This window comes from Ovis aries, chromosome 6, assembly GCF_016772045.2.
Source record: "Ovis aries strain OAR_USU_Benz2616 breed Rambouillet chromosome 6, ARS-UI_Ramb_v3.0, whole genome shotgun sequence".
Taxonomy (NCBI): domain Eukaryota; kingdom Metazoa; phylum Chordata; class Mammalia; order Artiodactyla; family Bovidae; genus Ovis; species Ovis aries.
Genome location: NC_056059.1, coordinates 93,775,923 through 93,799,001, shown reverse-complemented (window position 1 = coordinate 93,799,001; position 23,079 = coordinate 93,775,923). Strand labels below are relative to the sequence as shown.

Here is a 23,079-nt window from a genome sequence, read left to right as displayed (position 1 = left end):
AAATGTTTCTCTCATTCCTTGAACTTACTAGACCAGAATCCTAGAAATCATCCCCCAAATTCACTCTCCCTTAGCATCAGTTCTACGAGATCACCAACTTCTGCTGTTTCTATTAGGTTGAATCATATGAAACTGCCACTATTTGACCATTTTATTTTTTCCCCACAAAACAGCAACCTCAGATGGGTCGACCTAATATACGATTAATGCTTACTGAAGTCGTGCCCTGTTCTTCATCCCCTCAGCAACTTTCTCATCAAAGGGCTTCATCTCCCACATGGATTCCTACAACTCCCTCCCAAAGGACTTTCTGCCCCTGTCTTCTTCTACACAATCTTCTGCAGAATTTTCTCTTTACAGAAGTGGAATTAAAACGCTTCCTTCCTTAAAAACCTATCACAGCCTTGATAACAAGGCATGTTCTCTGCAAACAGAACCCACAAAGGCCTCATGACCTGGCCTGCTTCCTTCTGCTTCAGGGCCCAGCACCTGGAGGGACCTGGCATTCTACTGAACTCTCTATTGATGCCTGAATAGAAAAAATTCTTTGACTTGTTTTCTGGAATGCTCTCCTCTCCAAATCTCCAAAGCCCTCTAATTCTTACTCATGTTTCCAAATCATCTGTTATGACTAGTTCCAGAAGACCTTCACCACCCACTACACATGCACACACACACACACACACAAGTGCACATACACACACACACGAGTGCACACACACGCACATTCCAGTCTGGGAGAGGGTGCTGTCCCTCAGCTCATAGAGTCACAATAATATCATATTTAACAAACATCTCCTTCCTTCACTACACAGTGTGTTTCTGGAATGCAAGCACTATATTTATTCATCTGGGCCTCCCCAGAGCCTAGCACAGTGCCTGTTAGGGAGCATGCGGGTAATAAATGCCTGATGAAGCCATACATGAACAAACCCATTACAATATTACAGAGAGAATTGGGAGGTATTTGGAAAGGGCATATGTTCATTAAAAAATAAACCTTGGGGTCAGTGTACTTCTCTAAAAGGTCAACAACTAAAATTACTGGTCATATTTTTCTGTGATAAATATTGATAAGCTACTCTCAACTCAGGGCTTCTCAGGTGGTGCTAGCAGTAAAGAACCCACCTGCCAATGCAGGCAGACATAAGAAACATGGGTTCGATCCTCAGTTGGGAAAATCCCTTGGAGGAGGAAACAGCAACCCACGCTGGATGGCATCACTGACTCGATGGACGTGAGTATGAGTGAACTCCAGAAGTTCGTGATGGACAGGGAGGCCTGGCGTGCTGCGATTCACGGGGTCGCAAAGAGTTGGATACGACTGAGCGACTGAAATAAACTGAACTGAATGATTCTTTATTCCAGTGATCCCATATAAGCCTTAAAATGTTAATGAAATTTCTAATCACCTAATTTACCATCAAAGAGGCCTCTGGACATTGGAGAGAACTGAGCTGATTAAAAATTAAAATTTTCTGATCTCCTTATATAAACATTTATTTATAAAATGGCCCCAGCATAAAGTGTTTAGGTTCCATACTCAGAATAGTTTGAAAATAGTAAAGCTATTATGAAGGTTCAACCTTCTACATCTCTGTCTATCATCTTTCTGACTTCCAATCCACCTCCCACTCAGCTTGCAGCCTTCCTGCCCGTAACATAGTCTTATCTGTCACAGTTCCCTCTAAAACTCTCAGAGTCCTATTATTGCCCACTAGAGTCCATCCAAATTTTTCAGCCTAGAACTCTGCATTCTGTATACCCTCACTCCAACTTACATTTTCCAACCATTTCACCTAATATGTCTTAATTGAAACCAGGTCCTTCAGCCAGGTTGGACCACTCTCACTGGCCACAAATGGCCCACATGTTCTACCACTGTGCCTGTTTCCCGATAGAAATACACCAGGAATGCCCACCCCATTTCCCTCTGTCTAACAGAATCCTAGCTATTCTTCAGGAAGAATTTTAGGCCCCACCTGTCCATATCTTTTATTTTTCCCTCCTTTGAACTCCTACAACCCATACTGCCTAAAGAGGCTATGATCCATAAATTGCTTTGTACTATCTGTTAACTGTACTTGCATCATCTCCTTAAGTAGCCTGGAAGATCTCTGAGACCCCTCAAATTTAGCACCCTGGGCTCAGGTGATTCTCAATAAATATCCCCTAATGTGCTTTAACCATGTCAGGACCTCTTAGGAGTTGCTCCTCTGTATCCTAACATAGGAATCAGCGCTAGGCTCCTCTGTCCTTGGAATTCTCCAGGTAGGAATACTGGGGTGGGTTGCCATGCCCATCTCCCGAGGATCTTTCCAACCCAGGGACTAAACCAGAGTCTCTGACCTTGCAGGCAGATTCTTTACTGTCTGATCCATCAGGGAAGCCCCTCTAGTTGTGGGCTATCACATCTGTCTGAAGCCTGGACTCTCTGAGTTTCTGCTTTCCATTGTTCCTAAAATGTTTGCAGTCTCTATAATCAGGTTTTGCTCTGAATCCTAGCAGGTCTTGGCTGTTCTGAAGAGTTCTGTCTTCCTAGGGTATAGATCTTGGACTCTCATGTCAAGTCATTTTTTCACTCTTTTTTCGGTGGTACTACAGGGCTTGTGGTTTCTTAGTTCCCTGATCAAGGATCAATCGCAGGCCCCCAGCAGTGAAAGTGTGGAGTCCTAGCTGTTGGACCACAAGGGAATTCCTTCTAATGTCTAGTCTTAAGCTCAGTGTTAGTCACTCAGTTCTGTATGACTCTTTGTGACCCCATGGACTGTAGCTGCCAGGTTTTTCTATCCATGGAATTTCCCAGGCAAGAATACTGGAGTGGGTTGCCATTTCTTTCTCTAGGGGATTGAACCTGGGTCTCCTACACTGCAGGCATATTTTTACTGTCTGAGCCAAGGTCATGTGCAAAAAGAAATAAATCACCCAGGACTGCGGCACTCCAGCCACACGTGAAGCACTAATACCATTTACTTGCTGTGTTGAACGGGCCACCTCGATACCCTGATGGAGATAACTGGCCACACTCCCTCCTGCCTGGGAACAAGCCCTGCAGCCTGGTCAGCGCCTTCAGAGTGTGTCTAACCAGATTTTTCAGCTTCCACTCTTGCCCAGTGGATCCCAGGATGCTTCCCACTCAAGCCCTTCAGAGCATGACAATAGCAGCTATAGGCAAATCTCTTCAACTTTCTCATGCAACTTGGAGAAATGGGTCAAGAAATATAAAATAACCCACTAGTCTGTAAAATCCCCTCTCCAGACTTTAACTCTTTGAGGGCACAATCATCGTCTTATTAATCTTTTTTTTTTTTTTTTAATATTCTAAGCATGTGACCACTATTAGAGACTCAAAGATGTTCATTGTAGGAATGGATGGATAGACACAAACACTGCCTGGCTATTGCATCATTACCCAAATTCTAGGTTTCTTTCCAGTAAGGTGCTTTTTAAAGAAAATTTGTGGCCACACCCATGCAGCATGTGGGATCTTAGTTCCCTGATGAGGAATCGAACCCGTGCCTACTGTATTGAGTGCACAGACACTTAACCACTGGACTACCAGGGAAGTCCCAGTAAAGCTGTTGCTGTTATTGTTGCTGCTTTTTTTTTTTTCTTTTTCTCTTTTTTGGTTTCCTAATTAACTTCCTTTTAAGATCTGAGTACTAAACTGAGAAGGTAAAAAAAAAATCCCATTTCCTGTAGCAACTGATTTGCTTCCTGGTTAATCTCCCTATACTTTTGTGCCTGGTTGTTGTTGTTGTGTGAGCTCAGGGCTGACAAAGGTTCTTCACAGCAGGAGATAATAGATAGCAGCAGAGGAGAGGGCAACAGTTTTCAGAGTGCCTGACTATCTTGAACCTGCTTCTTGCCATCTGAAGCTAAGGTGCGCTGCATGCATGTAAGCAATCATTATCATGACTTCAGTTTTCATTAATATGAAGTTCTAAGATTTTGAGCTATTTGAAATCCTGAAAGATGATGCTGTGAAAGTGCTGCACTCAATATGCCAGCAAATTTGGAAAACTCAGCAGTGGCCACAGGACTGGAAAAGGTCCGTTTTCATTCCAATCCCAAAGAAAGGCTATGCCAAAGAATGCTCAAACTACCGCACAATTGCACTCATCTCACATGCTAGTAAAGTAATGCTCAAAATACTCCAAGCCAGGCTTCAGCAATATATGAACCGTGAACTTGCTGATGTTCAAGCTGGTTTTAGAAAAGGCAGAGGAACCAGAGATCAAATTGCCAACATCCGCTGGATCATGGAAAAAACAAGAGAGTTCCAGGAAAATATCTATTTCTGCTTTATTGACTATGCCAAAGCCTTTGACTGTGTGGATCACAATAAACTGTGGAAAATTCTGAGAGAGATGGGAATACCAGGCCACCTGACCTGCCTCTTGAGAAATCTGTATGCAGGTCAGGAAGCAACAGTTAGAAGTGGACATGGAACATCAGACTGGTTCCCAATAGGAAAAGGAGTATGTCAAGGCTGTATATTGTCACCCTGCTTATTTAACTTCTATGCAGAGTACATCATGAGAAACGCTGGACTGGAAGAAACAGAAGCTGGAATCAAGATTGCCAGGAGAAATATCAATAACCTCAGATATGCAGATGACACCACCCTTACGGCAGAAAGTAAAGAGGAGCTAAAAAGCCTCTTGATAAAAGTGAAAGAGGAGAGTGAAAAAGTTGGCTTAAAGCTCAACATTCAGAAAACGAAGATCATGGCATCTGGTCCCATCACTTCATGGGATATAGATGGGGAAACAGTGAAAACAGTGTCAGACTTTATTTTTTGGGGGCTCCAGAATCACTGCAGATGGTGACTGCAGCCATGAAATTAAAAGACGCTTACTCCTTGGAAGAAAAGTTATGACCAACCTAGATAGCATATTCAAAAGCAGAGACATTACTTTGCTGACTAAGGTCCGTCTAGTCAAGGCTATGGTTTTTCCAGTGGTCATGTATGGATGTGAGAGTTGGACTGTGAAGAAGGCTGAGCACCGAAGAATTGATGATTTTGAACTGTGGTGTTGGAGAAGACTCTTGAGAGTTCCTTGGACTGCAAGGAGATCCAACCAGTCCATTCTGAAGGAGATCAGCCCTGGGATTTCTTTGGAAGGAATGATGCTAAAGCTGAAACTCCAGTACTTTTGCCACCTCATGCAAAGAGTTGACTCATTGGAAAAGGCTTTGATGCTGGGAGGGATTGGGGGCAGGAGGAGAAGGGGACGACAGAGGATGAGATGGCTGGATGGCATCACGGACTCGATGGACATGAGTCTGAGTGAACTCCGGGAGTTGGTGATGGACAGGGAGGCCTGGCGTGCTGCGATTCATGGGGTCGCAAACAGTCGGACATGACTGAGCGACTGAACTGAACTGAACTGAACGGAAGATTTTTTCAGGAACTGCAAGAGTATCATTAGAAGATTCCACTTGAATCCACAGATATTTACTAAATGTCAGATAGAAAGCAGTGAAGTGAATTTTTGGACATGAGACAAACATCTCCGAAGAGAGAGCTCTTAGTCTGATGACAAAGGACAAATGCAAGAGCCTTCTGGGGCCTGGCATGAAGAGCCTCAGCCTTTGGCTAGGGATTTCTGAGCCTGTGAAGGGGACTCACTCACCAGCACAGTAGCCCACGAGGTTGAGGAACTGCTCCTCTTTACAGCTGGCCCTGCAGCTCCCAGCAGTCAGAGGAATGTGAGGGTGGCAAGAGATGCAGTCGGACTCCAAAGGGCCGTGGCACTGCCTGCAGGTGGGGTGGCACTCTGGAAGGAAAAACAAGAATCGGGATTGCAGTTAGCAGCTCAGCATGTACACACATGAAGTATTTAGCGTACTCCACCAATTACCCTAAGAACAGACTTCAAATGCTAAACATCTTTTGAAAAAGACTCCTGAGCAAGGTTGGCACACCCTTTGGCATTAACCAAAAGACAGCATTTCTAGGGTCAGCAAAAACATTGCCCATGAACAGAACATGGAATCTAGAAACATTAAAATGAGAGAAACTGGGACTTCCCTGGTGGTCCAATAGCTAAGCTCCCAATGTAGGGGGCCCAGGTTTAATCCCCAGTCAGGGAACTAGATCCCGAATGCCACAACTAAGAGTTCACATGCTGTAACTAAGAAGATCTCACATGCCGAGAGGAAGGTTGAAGATCTTGCACGCCTCAACTAAGACCCAGTGTAGCTAAATAAGTAAATAAATATTTTAAAATTTTTTAGAAAATAAAATGAGAGGAATTGGTTGCTCAGTATGACCATTCCCGTCTATATAAATCAGGAAGTTCAGATCAAAGTAAAAAAAAAAAAAACAAAAAAAAAAAAAAACAGAAAAACAAGTGGTAAGACCCTCCCTCTCTAAAATTCAAAGAGCTAGATGGAGAAGAGGGAGACATTTTGCTTCGCAGAAATCCCCAGCAGGCACAGGTGGAACTATCCATAGCAGGGGAAGTGAAAACTTCTCACAGAGTCAGATGCCAACCCTGCTCTCCCTCCAGGCCACAACTTGAATGCCTGTTTTAGCAGCAACACTTAATTAAAATACAAAGAGCCGAAAAAGGCCTCTTTCTAGCGGTTATCATGAACCATGTTTGAAGTTCAATTCCTTAGACAAAACTGTCCAAGCTACGTTTTCCCCGGAAAAACCACCAAATTACTGAGAGGTACTACAGTGAAAAAGAGCAGTGAGTCCCAGTAGGTGCAGGCAATAAAGATAAGGATGGCAAAGAATAAAAGAAAGTTGCAGCTGCAACTGCTCTTATGCTGCCAAGATGGGCAGCAGGAGCAAGTGTGCGTGGAAGAAGATTTCTCTGCCAAGGATGAGGAAGTGTAAGCATGTCTGATTCCAAGAGGAGGGGAGGTAAAGGACCAGAGCTGGGTAGTGCTTGCTGGAACTAATGACAAAGAATTCCCTTCTGGTGCAGAACTGGTGAGAAGGAAAGGCACAGATTTCCAGTAAAGTCAACTTTGTCTGGCAGAAGGCCAAGAGAAGATAAGAAGTTATAGAGAAAAAAAAAGGCAAACAAGCAAACTGCTGATTAGAAGGCTAGCATTAACTATCACCAGTTCTACATTCTTAAGGCTCTTAACTTTGTAAATATCCATCCGAAAGACACTAGCACTCTCAGGTTGATCTCTATTGCCCAGTGCCCCCTCCCTGCCAGGATATTTCTAGTGACCTTGGAGCCCTGCTGCTTGTGGTACTGTTACTGAGTCCAAGTCCCCTCTGCTCGCTCGCCCCACGACAGACCAATAAATCAGTAGACGAGGTGTTGAGGCAAGGAATAACAACCTTACTTGGAAAGCCAGCAGATCAAGAAGATGGCAGACTAGTGTCTCAAAATAACCATCTTATCAGGGTCTGGATGCCAGGTTCTTTTACAGAGGAGGAGGAGGTGAGGAAGTAAAGTACAGAGGCCATTAATCTTGCAAATACCGCCTGGAAAGGTCAGCCTCAGGGAGGGGCTGTGTTAGTTTCCTCTTTCTTGCAGCCATACGTAGGTGAACAGGGTCAGAATGTCTCTCTGGACAACAGCACTTTGGTTTCACATTCAGGCAGAGGGGCCAGGTTCCCTGAGGTAGGGCGTTATGTACAGATAGTATCCTTTCGGTTTAGGAAAGCAACAGAAAGTAAAAGAAACAGATTCAGCCTGTAGCCAGACTTTTTTTATTCTTCTCTATAAAAGTACCTTCCATCTGCTGGTCTCAGGCAGGCAGGGGCATGGGCAGAGAAGAGTTACAGATACTCAGACTTCCCCTAAACAATTTTCCACAGATGAAACCAACTGGGCCAGGGTGAGGACACAGAAGGAAAGACCACAGTTTTCAAGGACAACCCCAGTGACAAAGAAACCAAGAACGCTCCCCACTGAGCTTAATAGAGTGTTTCAAGTGAAACAACCCATCAGGGGCCTACAGAGATTAAAAAGCTACTTGTAGAAGAAAATTCCAGAAAAATGATATTGATCTTCAATCATCTAAATTTGTATTCACATTAAATTTCCTCTTTGGAGTTTGAGGCTTGATGAATCTGACAAGTTTTAATTTATTTCAAAAATATTTTGCACATTTACTATGTGTTTTCCAATGCCAGAAACAAAAATCAAACAATGTTATAACGATGGGCTTTTTCCCTATCAGTCGGCCTCAGCAGTCTATTTTTAGAAATAAAACCATAATCATGATAGAATGTGTTTGTCTTTTCTTTTTTTCTTTAGCAACAAGAAAACACAGAGCTACAATAAGGTGCTTAAATTTTAGTATTTTGTCGATTCCAATAAAACCCTTCACTAATCTGAAGTAGTAATTCTTAAAATCTCTGTCACTGAAATATACAGGTGCTCTTAAAAACATATTGGGCCGATGTGTCAAGGAAGAAAATAAATACCCTTTCCCTTTTTGCTCTATTAGGCTGCAGCGGGGGAAGAGGGGCTGAGGACTGCAGAGGTAAGGCCAATGCCTGCTCTCCCACAAATGCATGAGAGCCTGCAGCAGCTCATCTCCTTGATGGCCCCCACCATCCCTCACTATATGCACAGGGTCAAGCTGATTTTCATTTTTCACGTCATCCATATTTCCTATTGGATGAACAGAATTTCACTTGTTTTCCTCACTCAGAAGGACTCACAGCCCAAGTCTAGTCCCTTGGTATGACACGGTTGCTAATTGCAGAGCCAGGTTGTATGAAGACAACATATGGGCATAGGGTGCGATGGGCATACGCCCAAGCCAGTTACACACTCACCTGTACAACTGCCTTCCTGGTTGAAGTACCCATCTGGGCACTGGAAGAGGCACTGCCCATCCAACAGCACGTGGGAAGGCCAACAGGCTGTGCAGTTGTGTGGGCTTGTCCCTGCACATGCAGAACAGGATGGGTGGCAAGCTGGAAGGGAGAAAAGGCAGAGGAGATAATCAGGAGAGCTGCCATCTGACAAGGACAGTACCTCTGCCTTCCCTGTTCACTTTCCTGTAATATTCCATTGGCATAAGTTCTATACATTCCCTTAACTTTCCCAAGGACAGAGCAGACATCTCACATACTTCTTTCAGGCTGTATCCTACAAAGCAAGCATCTGTGGAACCCAGATTAAAGTGTTAGTCATTCAGTCGTGTCCGACTCTGTGCTACCCCATGGACTGTAGCCCGCCAGGCTCCTCTGTCCATGGGATTCTCCAGGCAAGAATACTGGAATGGGTTGCCATTCCCTTCTACAAGGGATCTTCCTGACCCAGGGATTGAACCTTGGTCTCCTATATTGTAAGCAGATTCCTTACCAACTGAGCCATCAGGGAACTCAGATTAAGAAAGGGATAAGTGACACAAAAAATAGAAATAACCATTTGTGGAGTCATTCATTTCTTTATTCCCATGTTCCCAGTCTCAGAGGATGTCAGACAAAGAACAGAAAGCCATAAAAAAGGTCTCCTTCCATCAGGACAGCTCCTGTACCATCAACGGGCTGCTGATTAGGCTGCTCAAATTAAAAGGAAGGTGATGGAGGCCTTACTGATTGATTAAACAAATGTTTCTATGCTGCCCACGCTCTGATGGAGACTGGACACATATAGGTAAGAAGGACTGTCCAACATTTTAAACTGCTCAAAGTAGCTGCATCAACAGACACACAAGCAAATAACCGGAATAAAACAAATGGAAAATGGAGTATAACAGAGAGAATAAGAGCATCATATTACAATTCTCTGTGACCTTGACTAAGTTATGCAATTTCTCAAGGCTCCCACTTCCTCATGTATAAAAATGAGACTATAAACTATACATAACACATGGGGTGTTGGGGACACCATGTGGATTATTTACCATGCCTAGGTCATTTCTTCCCACAGAAACCACAATATCAGCTTTTGCACACCTTTTGCCCTCACTCCTCCTGCCTCCTGTCCCACCCTGGTGCTTCCCTCTGTGGCCCCTGCATGATGTGACGTGCCCTTCCTCTTGGGAACTGGGAGTAAGGGTTCTTTCCCCAAACAATCATCTCCTGATATGCTGGCCTCATCATAGCTGAATAATAATAAAGCCCACAATTTGAAACAGCCAACCAATCACTCTCAATCACTCATTCATCTTTTGTTATTGAGCCACAAGTAGGTTGAGGTGTTGGGGAAACAGAGGTGAGTAAGACAATGAGTGGGAGGACCCAGGCATTTCAGCGACAAGATCCACTGACTGCAGGGACACCACCCTCAGTCTCCTCTTTGCCTCCTCTGCCCCCCCAGTCAAACCTGAAGACTCAAGAGATGAGCAGCTTGGAAGAAGCGTATGGGATTTTCTACCACTGAGGTCTCCATTTCCACCAATCCCCAATAAAAACGTAAATTTCAATCCCTGATGTACAGATTGGGCTGCTGTAAGGTAGGATGTTCTTGTCCAGCAGGACTGGTTTGTAGGAGTATTAAACTCATGATATATGGCTGTAGATGACTGCTGTCCTAAACCTTCTGGTGCTCCACCCTAGTATCTCATCCATAACTGAGCACCTAAAGGTTTAACACCTGTACCTGAGCTAAGGCCATACCTGTTTGGATTGGGCAGTACACCCAACCTTGCATGCATGCATGGTAAGTCACTTCAGTCCTGTCAAACTCTGCAACCCAATGGACAGTAGCTCATCAGGTTCCTCTGTTCATCAGACTCTCTAGGCAAGAATACTGGAGTGGGTTGCCATGCCTTCTTCTAGGGGATCTTCCCAACCCAGGGATTGAACCATCATCTCTTATATCTCCTGCACTGGCAGGCAGGTTCTTTACCACTGAGCCCCCTAGGAAGCCCCACACCCTACCTTGTGTGTGCTGTGCATATCTGCTCAGTAATGTCTGACTCTTTGTGGGCCCAGAGACTCTGTTGCCCACCAGACTTCTCTGTCCATGAGGATTCTCCAGGAAAGAATACTGGAATGGGTTACCATGCCCTCTTCCAGGGGATCTTCCCAACCTACGGATCGAACCCAAGTCTCCTACATTGCAAGTGGATTCTTTACTGTCTGAGCCACCAGGGAAGCCCATACCCTATTTATTGGTTGATAAATATTTTGATTATTATCCCTAACTACACTACAGAGCTTTATGTCTATTCAACAGTATTTATTGCTCTATGAAAAACAGAGCCAGAGCTCCAAGTTTTAAAATTATTTCCTTATTTTTTTTTAGATTGCCTTGCTAACTACTCTAATAGCACAAGTCACAGTAAATTTTCCCAAGTATTTTCAGAATCACTGACAAAATATTTTCTCTTTAAAAAACAAAATAGAACAAGCAAGCAAATATGACTATAAAAGAAAGGTACATATCAGCTCATTATTTAAGACATGTTTAACACAAATGAAATGACATGTGATAGAAAGTCAGATGGCAGTATTTCAAAAAACAACTAACTTGTATTGTCAACACAAAGCCCTCTAGGATGATTGGGGAAGCAACAAACTTCTACATACCTAAATTTATTTATGATAATACCAATATGTTCATATCAGACCTTACCAGATTGCAAATATCCCCAGCTTCTCCTGTTCTACTTCCTTAATAAATAGGAAATCAAAGCATATCATTGTTGAATTGAAAACTGGGAGGAGGTGAATTAAAGCATTATGAGCAGACAATTTATTTCATTTCATTTGGTCACAAAAATCAATGAGATAAACTGGCTCGATGTAAATAAAGATTGTTACTGAATTATATAAAACAAGAAAGCAACCATAAAGAAGGCTGAGCACCAAAGAACTGATGCTTTCGAACTGTGGTGCTGGAGAAGACTCCTGAGAGTCCCTTAGGTAGCAGGGAGATCCAACCAGTCCATCCTAAAGGAAATCAGTCCTGAATATTTATTGGAAGGACTGATGCTAAAGCTGAAGCTCCAATACTTTGGCCACCTGATGTGAAGAGCTGACTCATTAGAAATGACCCTGATGCTGGGAAAGATTGAGGGCAGCAAGAGAAGGGGTCGACAAAGCATGAGATGGTTGGATGGCATCACCTACTCAATCGACATGAGTTTGAGCAAATTTTGGGAGATAGTGAAGGACAGGGAAGCCTGGTGTGCTTCAATCCATGGGGTCACGAAGAGTCAGACACAACTTAGTGACTGAACAACAACAACAAAAATAGCAATGAAGACAAATTTGTTGATGGGCTACGAATTTCAGGAGAAAATCCTTTGGCTCCTACTTGATTTTGGAAATAAGCCTCACTGGACATCCCCATGGCAGACTTCAAAACTGCCTTCATTGGAAATGTTTAAGAACCAAATAGATAATGACCTAGTGAGTCACCCTGTGCCACTGAGGGAAAATGATAGGCTGGGTGACCATCCTTCCCAAGTATTTTGTCCTCTGTAATACTCTATTTCTGTAACTATAGGCATCTGTGTCTTTAAAACAAGCTCATGAAACTTCAGTTCTGTGCTGCTTTTGGAAATGTCTACACTCTTTCAGTAACTTTTATGAGGGTCTATCATTTAATGGAAGATGATTCCATAGCAGAAGTTCCAGTTTGAAGTCTAAGATCCTTCAAGGAAGACTAACTCCATTACAGGGCATATATATGGAAGAGATTTGAGAATAAGTTCTGTGAGTAATTTCTCCACTACATTTTTTAGAGAGTGGTTTTCCAGTTGATGGCTGAGTATATTTCTGAAAAAGCATAACGGAGCTGCTTAAGCACTAAAAGTTTTGGCATTAAAAGTGTCCTCAGACGGTTGTAAATTCCAGTCAACCTGACACCAATAAAAGTTTTACCTAAAACAATGAAAACATACCAATTTTTCATTCATTCTATATTCTGTTTAAATTTCAGACAAAGGACACTACTACTTCTTTTTTCCTTTTAAGTAATATATGAAGTAGGCCAGCATAAATGTTTTCATATCATATAAAATTTCCTGGCTTTTCATGTCAAAACAATTTTTGAGGTGGATGTCTCTTGAATTATGATGTAAATATCAAAATCCTCAAGGATATGCAGAAGGAACACCATGATGAGGGATGAAAGTTGAAATGAGTGAAGCCAAATAAAATTACTCTTCCCCTCTCCCTCATTCTTCTTTTCCTTCTTTCTTTCTGTTTTCGTTTTAGAGAACAAAAGGCACATTGCTATTTATTTACCTCATTTTCATGAATGGTTTACTTCACTTAGTATAATGTCATTAAGGTTCATCAACATGGGAACATGTGTCAGAATTTTCTTCCTTTTTCAGGCTGAATTATATTTCACTGTATGTATGCATATTTACCACATTTCAGTAATCCATTCATTCATCGACACACACTGAATTGCTTCCACTTTTAAGCTAGTGTGAATTATGCTATTATGAAAAAGCGTATACAAATACCTCTATGAGATCCCACTTTCAATTATTTTGGGCATATATCCAGAAGTAGAATTGCTGGATCAGATGGTAAAACGTGATTTAACCTACCTCCCCAATCCCCTGCGAATCCTTTAAGAGTAAAATTTACATCTTATCCGTTTCTGTGATTCACACAGTACCTGTCATAATCTCTGTCCCTGGCATGTCACAAGTTCTCAGGAAATAAGTTTCTGCTGACCGAATGGAAGGGGAACTAGGAAGGTGAGTGGGTGGGGTAGGTGGATGGAAATTCTGGCAGCACACCGCTAGGTCTCCCTTCTCTTTGATCTTTTCTTTGCAGCCTCAGGCTGGTGAGTCCCAAATTTATGTGTACAGCTCTGACTTTAACCCTGAACTCTAATCACATAAATCTAACTGTCTAGGGGATGTCTCTACTTGGTGTTTCATTGCTACCACATATTCTTCATTCCCCATTTTCCATTATCCATTAAGTATCCAAGCTTAACCCTTACCTACTTAATGTAAATGATCACATCACATTCATTCCATCCAAACTGTACTCATGATCCCCACATCCTACCCTCTACCTGGTCTTTTTTGTACAGTAGCACCCCCCTCATACCAACAAGTTCAGTTCTAAAAGTGCATTCATTAATCAGTCCAATTTGTTCCTAAGTCCAAGAAATTAGCCTAGGTATGCAACTAACACAATTATAGAGTACTGTACTGTAGTAGGTTTATAATATTTTTCACATAAATGATACACTTAAAAGTGCAAAAAAATGAAAACCTCTTTAATCTTGCAGTACCTTGCCTGGAAAAGTACCAACTACCTCACTGCTGCTTTAATGCTTGCTTCCTGGACATCCTGGGCTTGAAATAAAGAGGCTGAGCTGCTGTACTCTGTACAATGCGGTACTTTGTACTCTACGCAAAGTACAGAAGAGCACAACCACCTGTAGAGGATGCACACACGTGACAATGTACGCCAGACACATGAACTGACCTATGTGACTGGACATGCAAACACACGTTCGCATCTTTTGCAGATTGCAACTTGAATCTTGATGGTTCATTTGTAGGGGACTTCCTGTATTTCCTGGCTTGCCTTTATGCCACCATTCACAAAGACACTCACAATGAGAAAGCTGGACTTCTACTTTACCTCACCATAATCCAGATGTGATACGTTGATTTCTATGTCTTAAATCTGCATCAAATCTATCCCAGTTTAATCATCCCCACGACCCTTAACGTAGACCTTCAGTGTCACTCCTGATATGGGTCAGTGTGGCAGCTTCCTAACCAGCCCCACTTAGTGTCTCCTCATTTACCTGTGATACCACTTCCAGGGAGGTCCCTATAAAATGAAACTGACCAAACTATTTCCCTATTTAAAATCTTTTTATGGTTCTCAAAAACCAAGTGTCAACTCCTAAATACAGCACACACAGCCTTTCATGACATGACCCAACCCCACATTTCCAGGATCACACCCTACAAACCACCATTCGGACTTTACCCTGCAGGAAAACCAAATGCAGTCCTTCTCCAAACACACCATGCCTTTACCTTTGCTGTTTCCAGGCAAAGAATGTCGTTTCTTACCTTCTTCCCCAGTAAATTCCCATTAATCCTCAACAGCCTAATGATGTAGCTTTCCCTCTGCAAATTTTTCATCATACCCTCTCCCCTCAACAGTCAGTCTCCTTTGCTGTGTTCTTTCTATATCTTCTGCCGATTGCCATTACAACACGTATCACATTTTTTTAGTTACTTGTTCTGTGTCAGTCTCCCCTAGTTGATCACTCTTTCCTTTAGGCATGGTCTATATTTTTTTCATCTTTCTATCCCCCAAAGCTAGCACACCCCTGCTATAAAAGCAAGAAGGAGAAAGAGAAGAAGACCGAACGTCTCCAAAAGACACGCATTTGTACAACTTATGTCAGCACTCCAGGGACCACATTAAAGTGTTGCTTAACATAAATGCCACGCATTTCATTCAATTAATTCAAGGGAATCCCAGCTTCATAAATAGCAACACACTCTTAAGCAGAACAGGCTGACTCCTTGTGCATTCATTTCTTTAATTAAAGCTCTGTGCCTTAAGGCCTTTGGTGAATCTTAGGAACAACTAAATAGATAAAATACCACAATATGCTTTACTCCTTCTCACTCATCTAAAGCAAGTTATTTAATTAACCAAAATCATCAGTGCATGTCTCATTTAAAAAAGAAATTGGCATTCTGTAGGAGGCTCCTGAATTCACTCCTTCCAGTGGTCATGCTAATCTACAGTTACACATGGGCCAATTCCCTCTGAAAGAAGTTCAGAAACTAGCTGAACACCTCCTACACATTAAATGAATGAGGAAAAAAAAATAGTAGGTATGCCGAGACGCACACTCCTGCCATAAATCCTACCCCTGGGGCAGCAACATATTGATACAATAAACAAGGGGGAACTCACAGACACCCAGCTTCTCCCTGAGGATTGAAGGGCTTGAACCTAACATCCACTACCCAACTTTAAGGCTTCCACCTGAGAAATGGTCCTCCAACCTCTAGCTGCAAAAGCCAACAGGGCTTCAATACAGAAGACCTGTGAGATCAGAGCATCCAAAAAGGCAGTTCTTCACAGGCTCACTAGGATCCATGGTACCTGTGCCCCCAGGGCTCCGTGTGAAGGCATCCCTCAGAAACATCTATCTCCTAGTCTTTTCCAGAAAGAGACATGTCTATACATGTCAAGCTGCAGCCTGAGTGTCAGGCTTCTACTTTAACCCCCATATAGAGGCTGAGTGCCCGCCATCCTCTCCGGAGGCTAGGGAGGCCGGAGGACAGTGTGTTCATGTTCGCCCTCCGCCCAGCTCCAGGTCACTCGTGTCTCCCTGGAAAGAACCTGTGTGCAGGTCTAGGGCCCTGGTTTTTAACTATGGCCCAGAGAACATGGCCACTGGTGGCCTGACTCTGATGATCAGCAGGGTTCGAGTTCATGGGCTCTGTGGAACCATAGCAAACAGAGGGATAGTTGTTAACCAGTGACTCTACCCTCCCCGCCCCACCCCCAGAAACAACCACCTCCCAGACAGTCTCTAAAAGAGATCCACTCGGACATTTTAGAAGTTGCTGAAAGAGGGTTTGGCTCCAATCTTCCAGCATTCAGATGTTGACTAAGGTCCTGGTGGCTCAGACGGTAAAGCATCTGTCTACAATGTGAGAGACCTGGGTTCAATCCCTGGGTTGGGAAGATTCCCTGGAGAAGGAAATGGCAACCCACACCAGTACTCTTGCCTTGAAAATCCCATGGACGGAGGAGCTTGGTGCAGGCTACTATCCATGGGGTCGCAAAGAGTCAGGCACGACTGAGCGACTTCAATTTCTTTCTTTCTTTAAGGTCCTTTGCATTAGGACAGAGACCGGGCAGGCACACCCTCCATTACTGGATGCCACTCAGAACACAGAGAGTAGCTTGGACAGTCACCAAAGTTTGAAAGACAGCAGAGGACTGGACCTGGGCTGAAGGGTATGGTTCAGACAACAGACTGGGGCATCCTAGGGGGTGGGGAGGCGTGTGGGGAGGGGAAACAAGAGAAGGTGCTCAAAAGGTACAAACTTCAGTTATGAGATAAACAAGTCTGGGGCATCCAATGTACAGTGTGGCACTAGAGTTAACAATTGCTCTGCCTGTGCGCGCTCAGCCGTGTCCGACTCTTCGATGAACTGAGCAAAAATACTGGAGTGGGTTGCCATTTCCTCCTCCAGGGGATCTTCCCGACCCAGGGATCGAAACCACGTCTCCTTCAGCTCCTGCATGGGCAGGCAGATTCTTTACCACAGGAACCGTGGCAGATTCTGAACCGCCTGGGAAGCCCTATAGTTAACAATACTATATGCATATTTGAAAGTTACTAAGACAGTAAATTATAGTTTTCATCATAGGACAAAAAATTACAACTCTGAGAGGTGAAAGATGTCAAACTAAACTTATTGTGGTGATCGCGTGGCAACATATATTAAATTACTATGTTGTACACCTTAATTGAATACAATGTTATATGTCACTACATTTCAATAAAACTGGAAAAAGTTGATGCCAAATCTGTATTGATTTTGTGCAGTTTCGCCCCATGCAGGTGTAAGTTCTGCCTAAGGAGGCATACTATCTCCAAGACTGACAAAGAAGGCTTGGAAAAGTTCAGTTACTAAAATTTCCCGGATGTCTCCCTGACCAAAGCTCTATGATAATTCTACTTCTAATGCATGATGGGGGATGGGAGGGGGCACTGGGATGTTTGTTATGTCTGCAATCTCTTTTGAAGAACAACGTTTCTACAGACATTATACATGAGAAGATATATAAGTAAAACTCATTCTTGCACTATGGAGTTCATTTTAAAAACAAAGCTAGTAATTTCCTCAAAATTATATTATCTTAAGCCCTCTCACTAAACTACACAGTAATTTTTTAAAAATCCATGCTTAATTTGCCAAAGAAAGTGAGTCACTCAGTCGTGTCTGACTCTTTGCGATCCTATGGACTATACAGTCCATGGAATTCTCCAGGCCAGAATACTGAAGTGGGTAGCCTTTCCCTTCTCCAGGGGATCTCCCCAACCCAGGTCTCCTGCATTGCAGGCAGATTCTTTACCAGCTGAGCCACAAGGGAAGCCCAATTTGCCACAGAATTGGGCCAATTACATGGCTGAGTTAATCACCCCAACCAAGTTCATACCCCTTTGCTCCACCACAACCAAGTTGTTGACTTAGTGATTGGATGGGATCATTAAGAGAGGTGGCCTGGCCTGAAATTAAATTGTAAAGCTCTAGGATGAAAAGAAGAACAAGGGATCTAGGCTTGGAAAGAAGGGAATATTCCCTAGGTAACCATGTCCTCCATTAGAGCCCAGGATCTTCCCAATGCTAAATTATTCTTCAGTTGGTTCCTTCTAAACCTCAGTTTCTTCATGTATAAAACGGGAATAAATATAAATTCACAGGATTTCCAATCAAATTCTTGGTTGTAAGGAATTTCATAAACTATAAAGTGATACATGTACGTTTGTATTGTAAATAACTGTAGGAATCTATGCCAAAAGATTAAAAGAGGTTATCTGAGAATAGAAGGGTTACAGGTAGAAATCATAGATAAAATAAAGGACATCTAGTTAAATTTGAACAGTGAAAAATTTTTTAGAATATCTCAGGTAATATGTGGGCATACTAAACATTTCATTTTTTATATGCTAAATATTTTTATTTCTTAATTCTGTATTTTTTAATATAGTCCCCCTAATTATTCCTAATTAAGGTTTTTCCTTATATGAAGAATAGATCATGAACCTAGGTAGACAGATTTTCAGCAAATAAAAGTGATCATATTTTTTCTCCTTTGATGTTTTGATATGATAAATAACCTAATAGATATCTCAATATAAGCTAATCTATAAATTCTTAAAATAACCTAAATTCAATTTGATATATAGTTCTGAATTCAATTTGATAACTTTTAAATATCTTATCTAAAATTTGTAGTTTTTCGCTGTATTATGTTGTAACATTAGCATTAGTGCTATGCTGGACGAAAAAATAGTGTACTCTAAAATATTCTATCTTTTTCTATGCTCTAGGATTTTATATTATTATAAGATTTCTTTATATTGTTTTTTGATGGTTTGAATAACACACATTAACTCTAGCATTCTTTTAGAGGAAGTTCTTTGCTAACCTTTTTAATTTTATGTATGACTTTTGATTTATTCATACTTTCCATGTATTCTTGGACTGATTTTGACAATAAATTTTTCCTTTAAAATAATTTGATGGTGGCTTTCAAAATTTTCAGATTTTTTTAATCCCAAGTCTTCGTTTACTAAATTTTGGTAACTTAGATATTTTTAACATTTTTGGTCTATACCTTTTTTTTTTTTTTTTTTTTACTTTACAATACTGTTTTGGGTTTTGTTTTTTTTTTTTTTAATTTTAAAATCTTTAATTCTTACATGCGTTCCCAAACATTAACCCCCCTCCCACCTCCCTCCCCATAACATCTCTCTGGGTCATCCCCATGCACCAGCCCCAAGCATGCTGTATCCTGCGTCAGACATAGACTGGCGATTCAATTCTTACATGATAGTATACATGTTAGAATGCCATTCTCCCAAATCATCCCACCCTCTCCCTCTCCCTCTGAGTCCAAAAGTCTGTTATACACAGCTGTGTCTTTTTTCCTGTCTTGCATACAGGGTCGTCATTGCCATCTTTCTAAATTCCATATATATGTGTTAGTATACTGTATTGGTGTTTTTCTTTCTGGCTTACTTCACTCTGTATAATTGGCTCCAGTTTCACCCATCTCATCAGAACTGATTCAAATGAATTCTTTTTAACGGCTGAGTAATACTCCATTGTGTATATGTACCACAGCTTGCTTATCCATTCATCTGCTGATGGACATCTAGGTTGCTTCCATGTCCTGGCTATTATAAACAGTGCTGCGATGAACATTGGGGTACATGTGTCTCTTTCAACTCTGGTTTCCTCGGTGTGTATGCCCAGCGGTGGGATTGCTGGGTCATAAGGTAGTTCTATTTGCAATTTTTAAGGAATCTCCACACTGTTCTCCATAGTGGCTGTACTAGTTTGCATTCCCACCAACAGTGTAGGAGGGTTCCCTTTTCTCCACACCCTCTCCAGCATTTATTGCTTGCAGATTTTTGGATCGCAGCCATTCTGACTGGTGTGAAGTGGTACCTCATTGTGGTTTTGATTTGCATTTCTCTAATAATGAGTGATGTTGAGCATCTTTTCATGTGTTTGTTAGCCATCCGTATGTCTTCTTTGGAGAAATGTCTATTTAGTTCTTTGGCCCATTTTTTGATTGGGTCGTTTATTTTTCTGGAATTGAGCTGCATAAGTTGCTTGTATATTTTTGAGATTAGTTGTTTGTCAGTTGCTTCATTTGCTATTATTTTCTCCCATTCAGAAGGCTGTCTTTTCACCTTGCTTATATTTTCCTTTGTTGTGCAGAAGCTTTTAATTTTAATTAGATCCCATTTGTTTATTTTTGCTTTTATTTCCAGAATTCTCGGAGGTGGATCATAGAGGATCCTGCTGTGATTTATGTCTGAGAGTGGTTCTCCTCTAGGAGTTTTATAGTTTCTGATCTTACATTTAGATCTTTAATCCATTTTGAGTTTATTTTTGTGTGCGGTGTTAGAAAGTGATCTAGTTTCATTCTTTTTACAAGTGGTTGACCAGTTTTCCCAGCACCACTTGTTAAAGAGATTGTCTTTACTCCATTGTATATTCTTGCCTCCTTTGTCAAAGATAAGGTGTTCATATGTGTGTGGATTTATCTCTGGGCTTTCTATTTTGTTCCATTGATCTATATGTCTGTCTTTGTGCCAGTACCATACTGTCTTGATGACTGTGGCTTTGTAGTAGAGCCTGAAGTCAAGCAAGTTGATTCCTCCAGTTCCATTCTTCTTTCTCAAGATTGCTTTTGGCTATTCGAGGTTTTTGTATTTCCATACAAATCTTGAAATTATTTGTTCTAGTTCTGTGAAAAATATGGCTGGTAGCTTGATAGGGATTGCATTGAATTTGTAAATTGCTTTGGGTAGTATACTCATTTTCACTATATTGGTTCTTCCAATCCATGAACATGGTATATTTCTCCATCTATTAGTGTCCTCTTTGATTTCTTTCATCAGTGTTTTATAGTTTTCTATATATAGGTCTTTAGTTTCTTTAGGTAGATATATTCCTAAGTATTTTATTCTTTTCGTTGCAATGGTGAATGGAATTGTTTCCTTAATTTCTTTTCTACTTTCTCATTATTCGTGTATAGGAATGCAAGGGATTTCTGTGTGTTGATTTTATATCCTGCAACTTTACTATATTCATTGATTAGCTCTAGTAATTTTCTGGTGGAGTCTTTAGGGTTTTCCATGTAGAGGATCATGTCATCTGCAAACAGTGAGAGTTTTACTTCTTCTTTTCCAATTTGGATTCCTTTTATTTCTTTTTCTGCTCTGATTGCTGTGGCCAAAACTTCCAGAACTATGTTGAATAGTAGCGGTGAAAGTGGACACCCTTGTCTTGTTCCTGACTTTAGGGGAAATGCTTTCAATTTTTCACCATTGAGGATAATGTTTGCTGTGGGTTTGTCATAGATAGCTTTTATTATGTTGAGGTATGTTCCTTCTATTCCTGCTTTCTGGAAAGTTTTTATCATAAATGGATGTTGAATTTTGTCAAAGGCCTTCTCTGCATCTATTGAGATAATCATATGGTTTTTATTTTCAATTTGTTAATGTGGTGAATTACATTGATTGATTTGCAGATATTGAAGAAACCTTGCATCCCTGGGATAAAGCCCACTTGGTCATGGTGTATGATCTTTTTAATGTGTTGTTGGATTCTGATTGCTAGGATTTTGTTGAAGATTTTTGTATCTATGTTCATCAGTGATATTGGCCTGTAGTTTTCTTTTTTTGTGACATCTTTGTCAGGTTTTGGTATTAGGGTGATGGTGGCCTCATAGAATGAGTTTGGAAGTTTACCTTCCTCTGCAATTTTCTGGAAGAGTTTGAGTAGGATAGGTGTTAGCTCTTCTCGAAATTTTTGGTAGAATTCAGCTGTGAAGCCACCTCGACCTGGGCTTTTGTTTGCTGGAAGATTTCTGATTACAGTTTCAATTTCCGTGCTTGTGATGGGTCTGTTAAGATTTTCTATTTCTTCCTGGTTCAGTTTTGGAAAATTGTACTTTTCTAAGAATTTGTCCATTTCTTCCACGTTGTCCATTTTATTGGCATACAACTGTTGATAGTAGTCTCTTATGATCCTTTGTATTTCTGTGTTGTCTGTTGTGATCTCTCCATTTTCATTTCTAATTTTATTGATTTGATTTTTCTCTCTTTGCTTCTTGATGAGTCTGGCTAATGGTTTGTCAATTTTATTTATCCTTTCAAAGAACCAGCTTTTGGCTTTGTTGATTTTTGCTATGGTCTCTTTTGTTTCTTTTGCATTTATTTCTGCCCTAATTTTTAAGATTTTTTTCCTTCTACTAACTCTGGGGTTCTCCAATTCTTCCTTTTCTAGTTGCTATAGTTGTAGAGTTAGGTTATTTATTTGACTTTTTCTTGTTTCTTGAGGTATGCCTGTATTGCTATGAACTTTCCCCTTAGAACTGCTTTTATAGTGTCCCATAGGTTTTGGGTTGTTGTGTTTTCATTTCATTAGTTTCTATGCATATTTTGATTTCTTTTTTGATTTGTTCTGTGATTTGTTGGTTATTCAGAAGTGTGTTGTTCAACCTCCATATGTTGGAATTTTTAATAGTTTTTCTCCTGTAGTTGAGATCTAATCTTAATGCATTATGGTCAGAAAAGATGCTTGGAATGATTTCGATTTTTTGAATTTATCAAGTTTAGATTTATGGCCCAGGATGTGATCTATCCTGGGGAAGGTTCCATGAGCACTTGAAAAAAAGGTGAAATTCATTGTTTTGGGGTGAAATGTCCTATAGATATCAATTAGGTCTAACTGATCTAATGTATCATTTAAAGTTTGCGTTTCTTTGTTAATTTTCTGTTTAGTTGATCTGTCCATAGGTGTGAGTGGGGTATTAAAGTCTCCCACTATTATTGTGTTATTGTTGATTTCCCCTTTCATACTTATTAGCATTTGTCTTACATATTGCGGTGCTCCTATATTGGGTGCATATATATTTAT

General features: G+C 41.2%; 1 protein-coding gene across 1 annotated transcript in view; it reads right to left on the bottom strand.

Annotated features, from left to right (window-relative positions):
- Positions 1–23,079, bottom strand: part of FRAS1 (Fraser extracellular matrix complex subunit 1) — a 523,572-nt gene that overhangs the window by 206,092 nt on the left and 294,401 nt on the right. Inside the window, exons 19-20 of the mRNA XM_027970762.2 lie at positions 8,765–8,905; positions 5,640–5,783 (exon numbers count right to left, since the gene is read on the bottom strand). Of these exons, the coding sequence (XP_027826563.2) occupies positions 5,640–5,783; positions 8,765–8,905 (285 nt within the window). The remainder of the gene's footprint in view (positions 1–5,639; positions 5,784–8,764; positions 8,906–23,079) is intronic.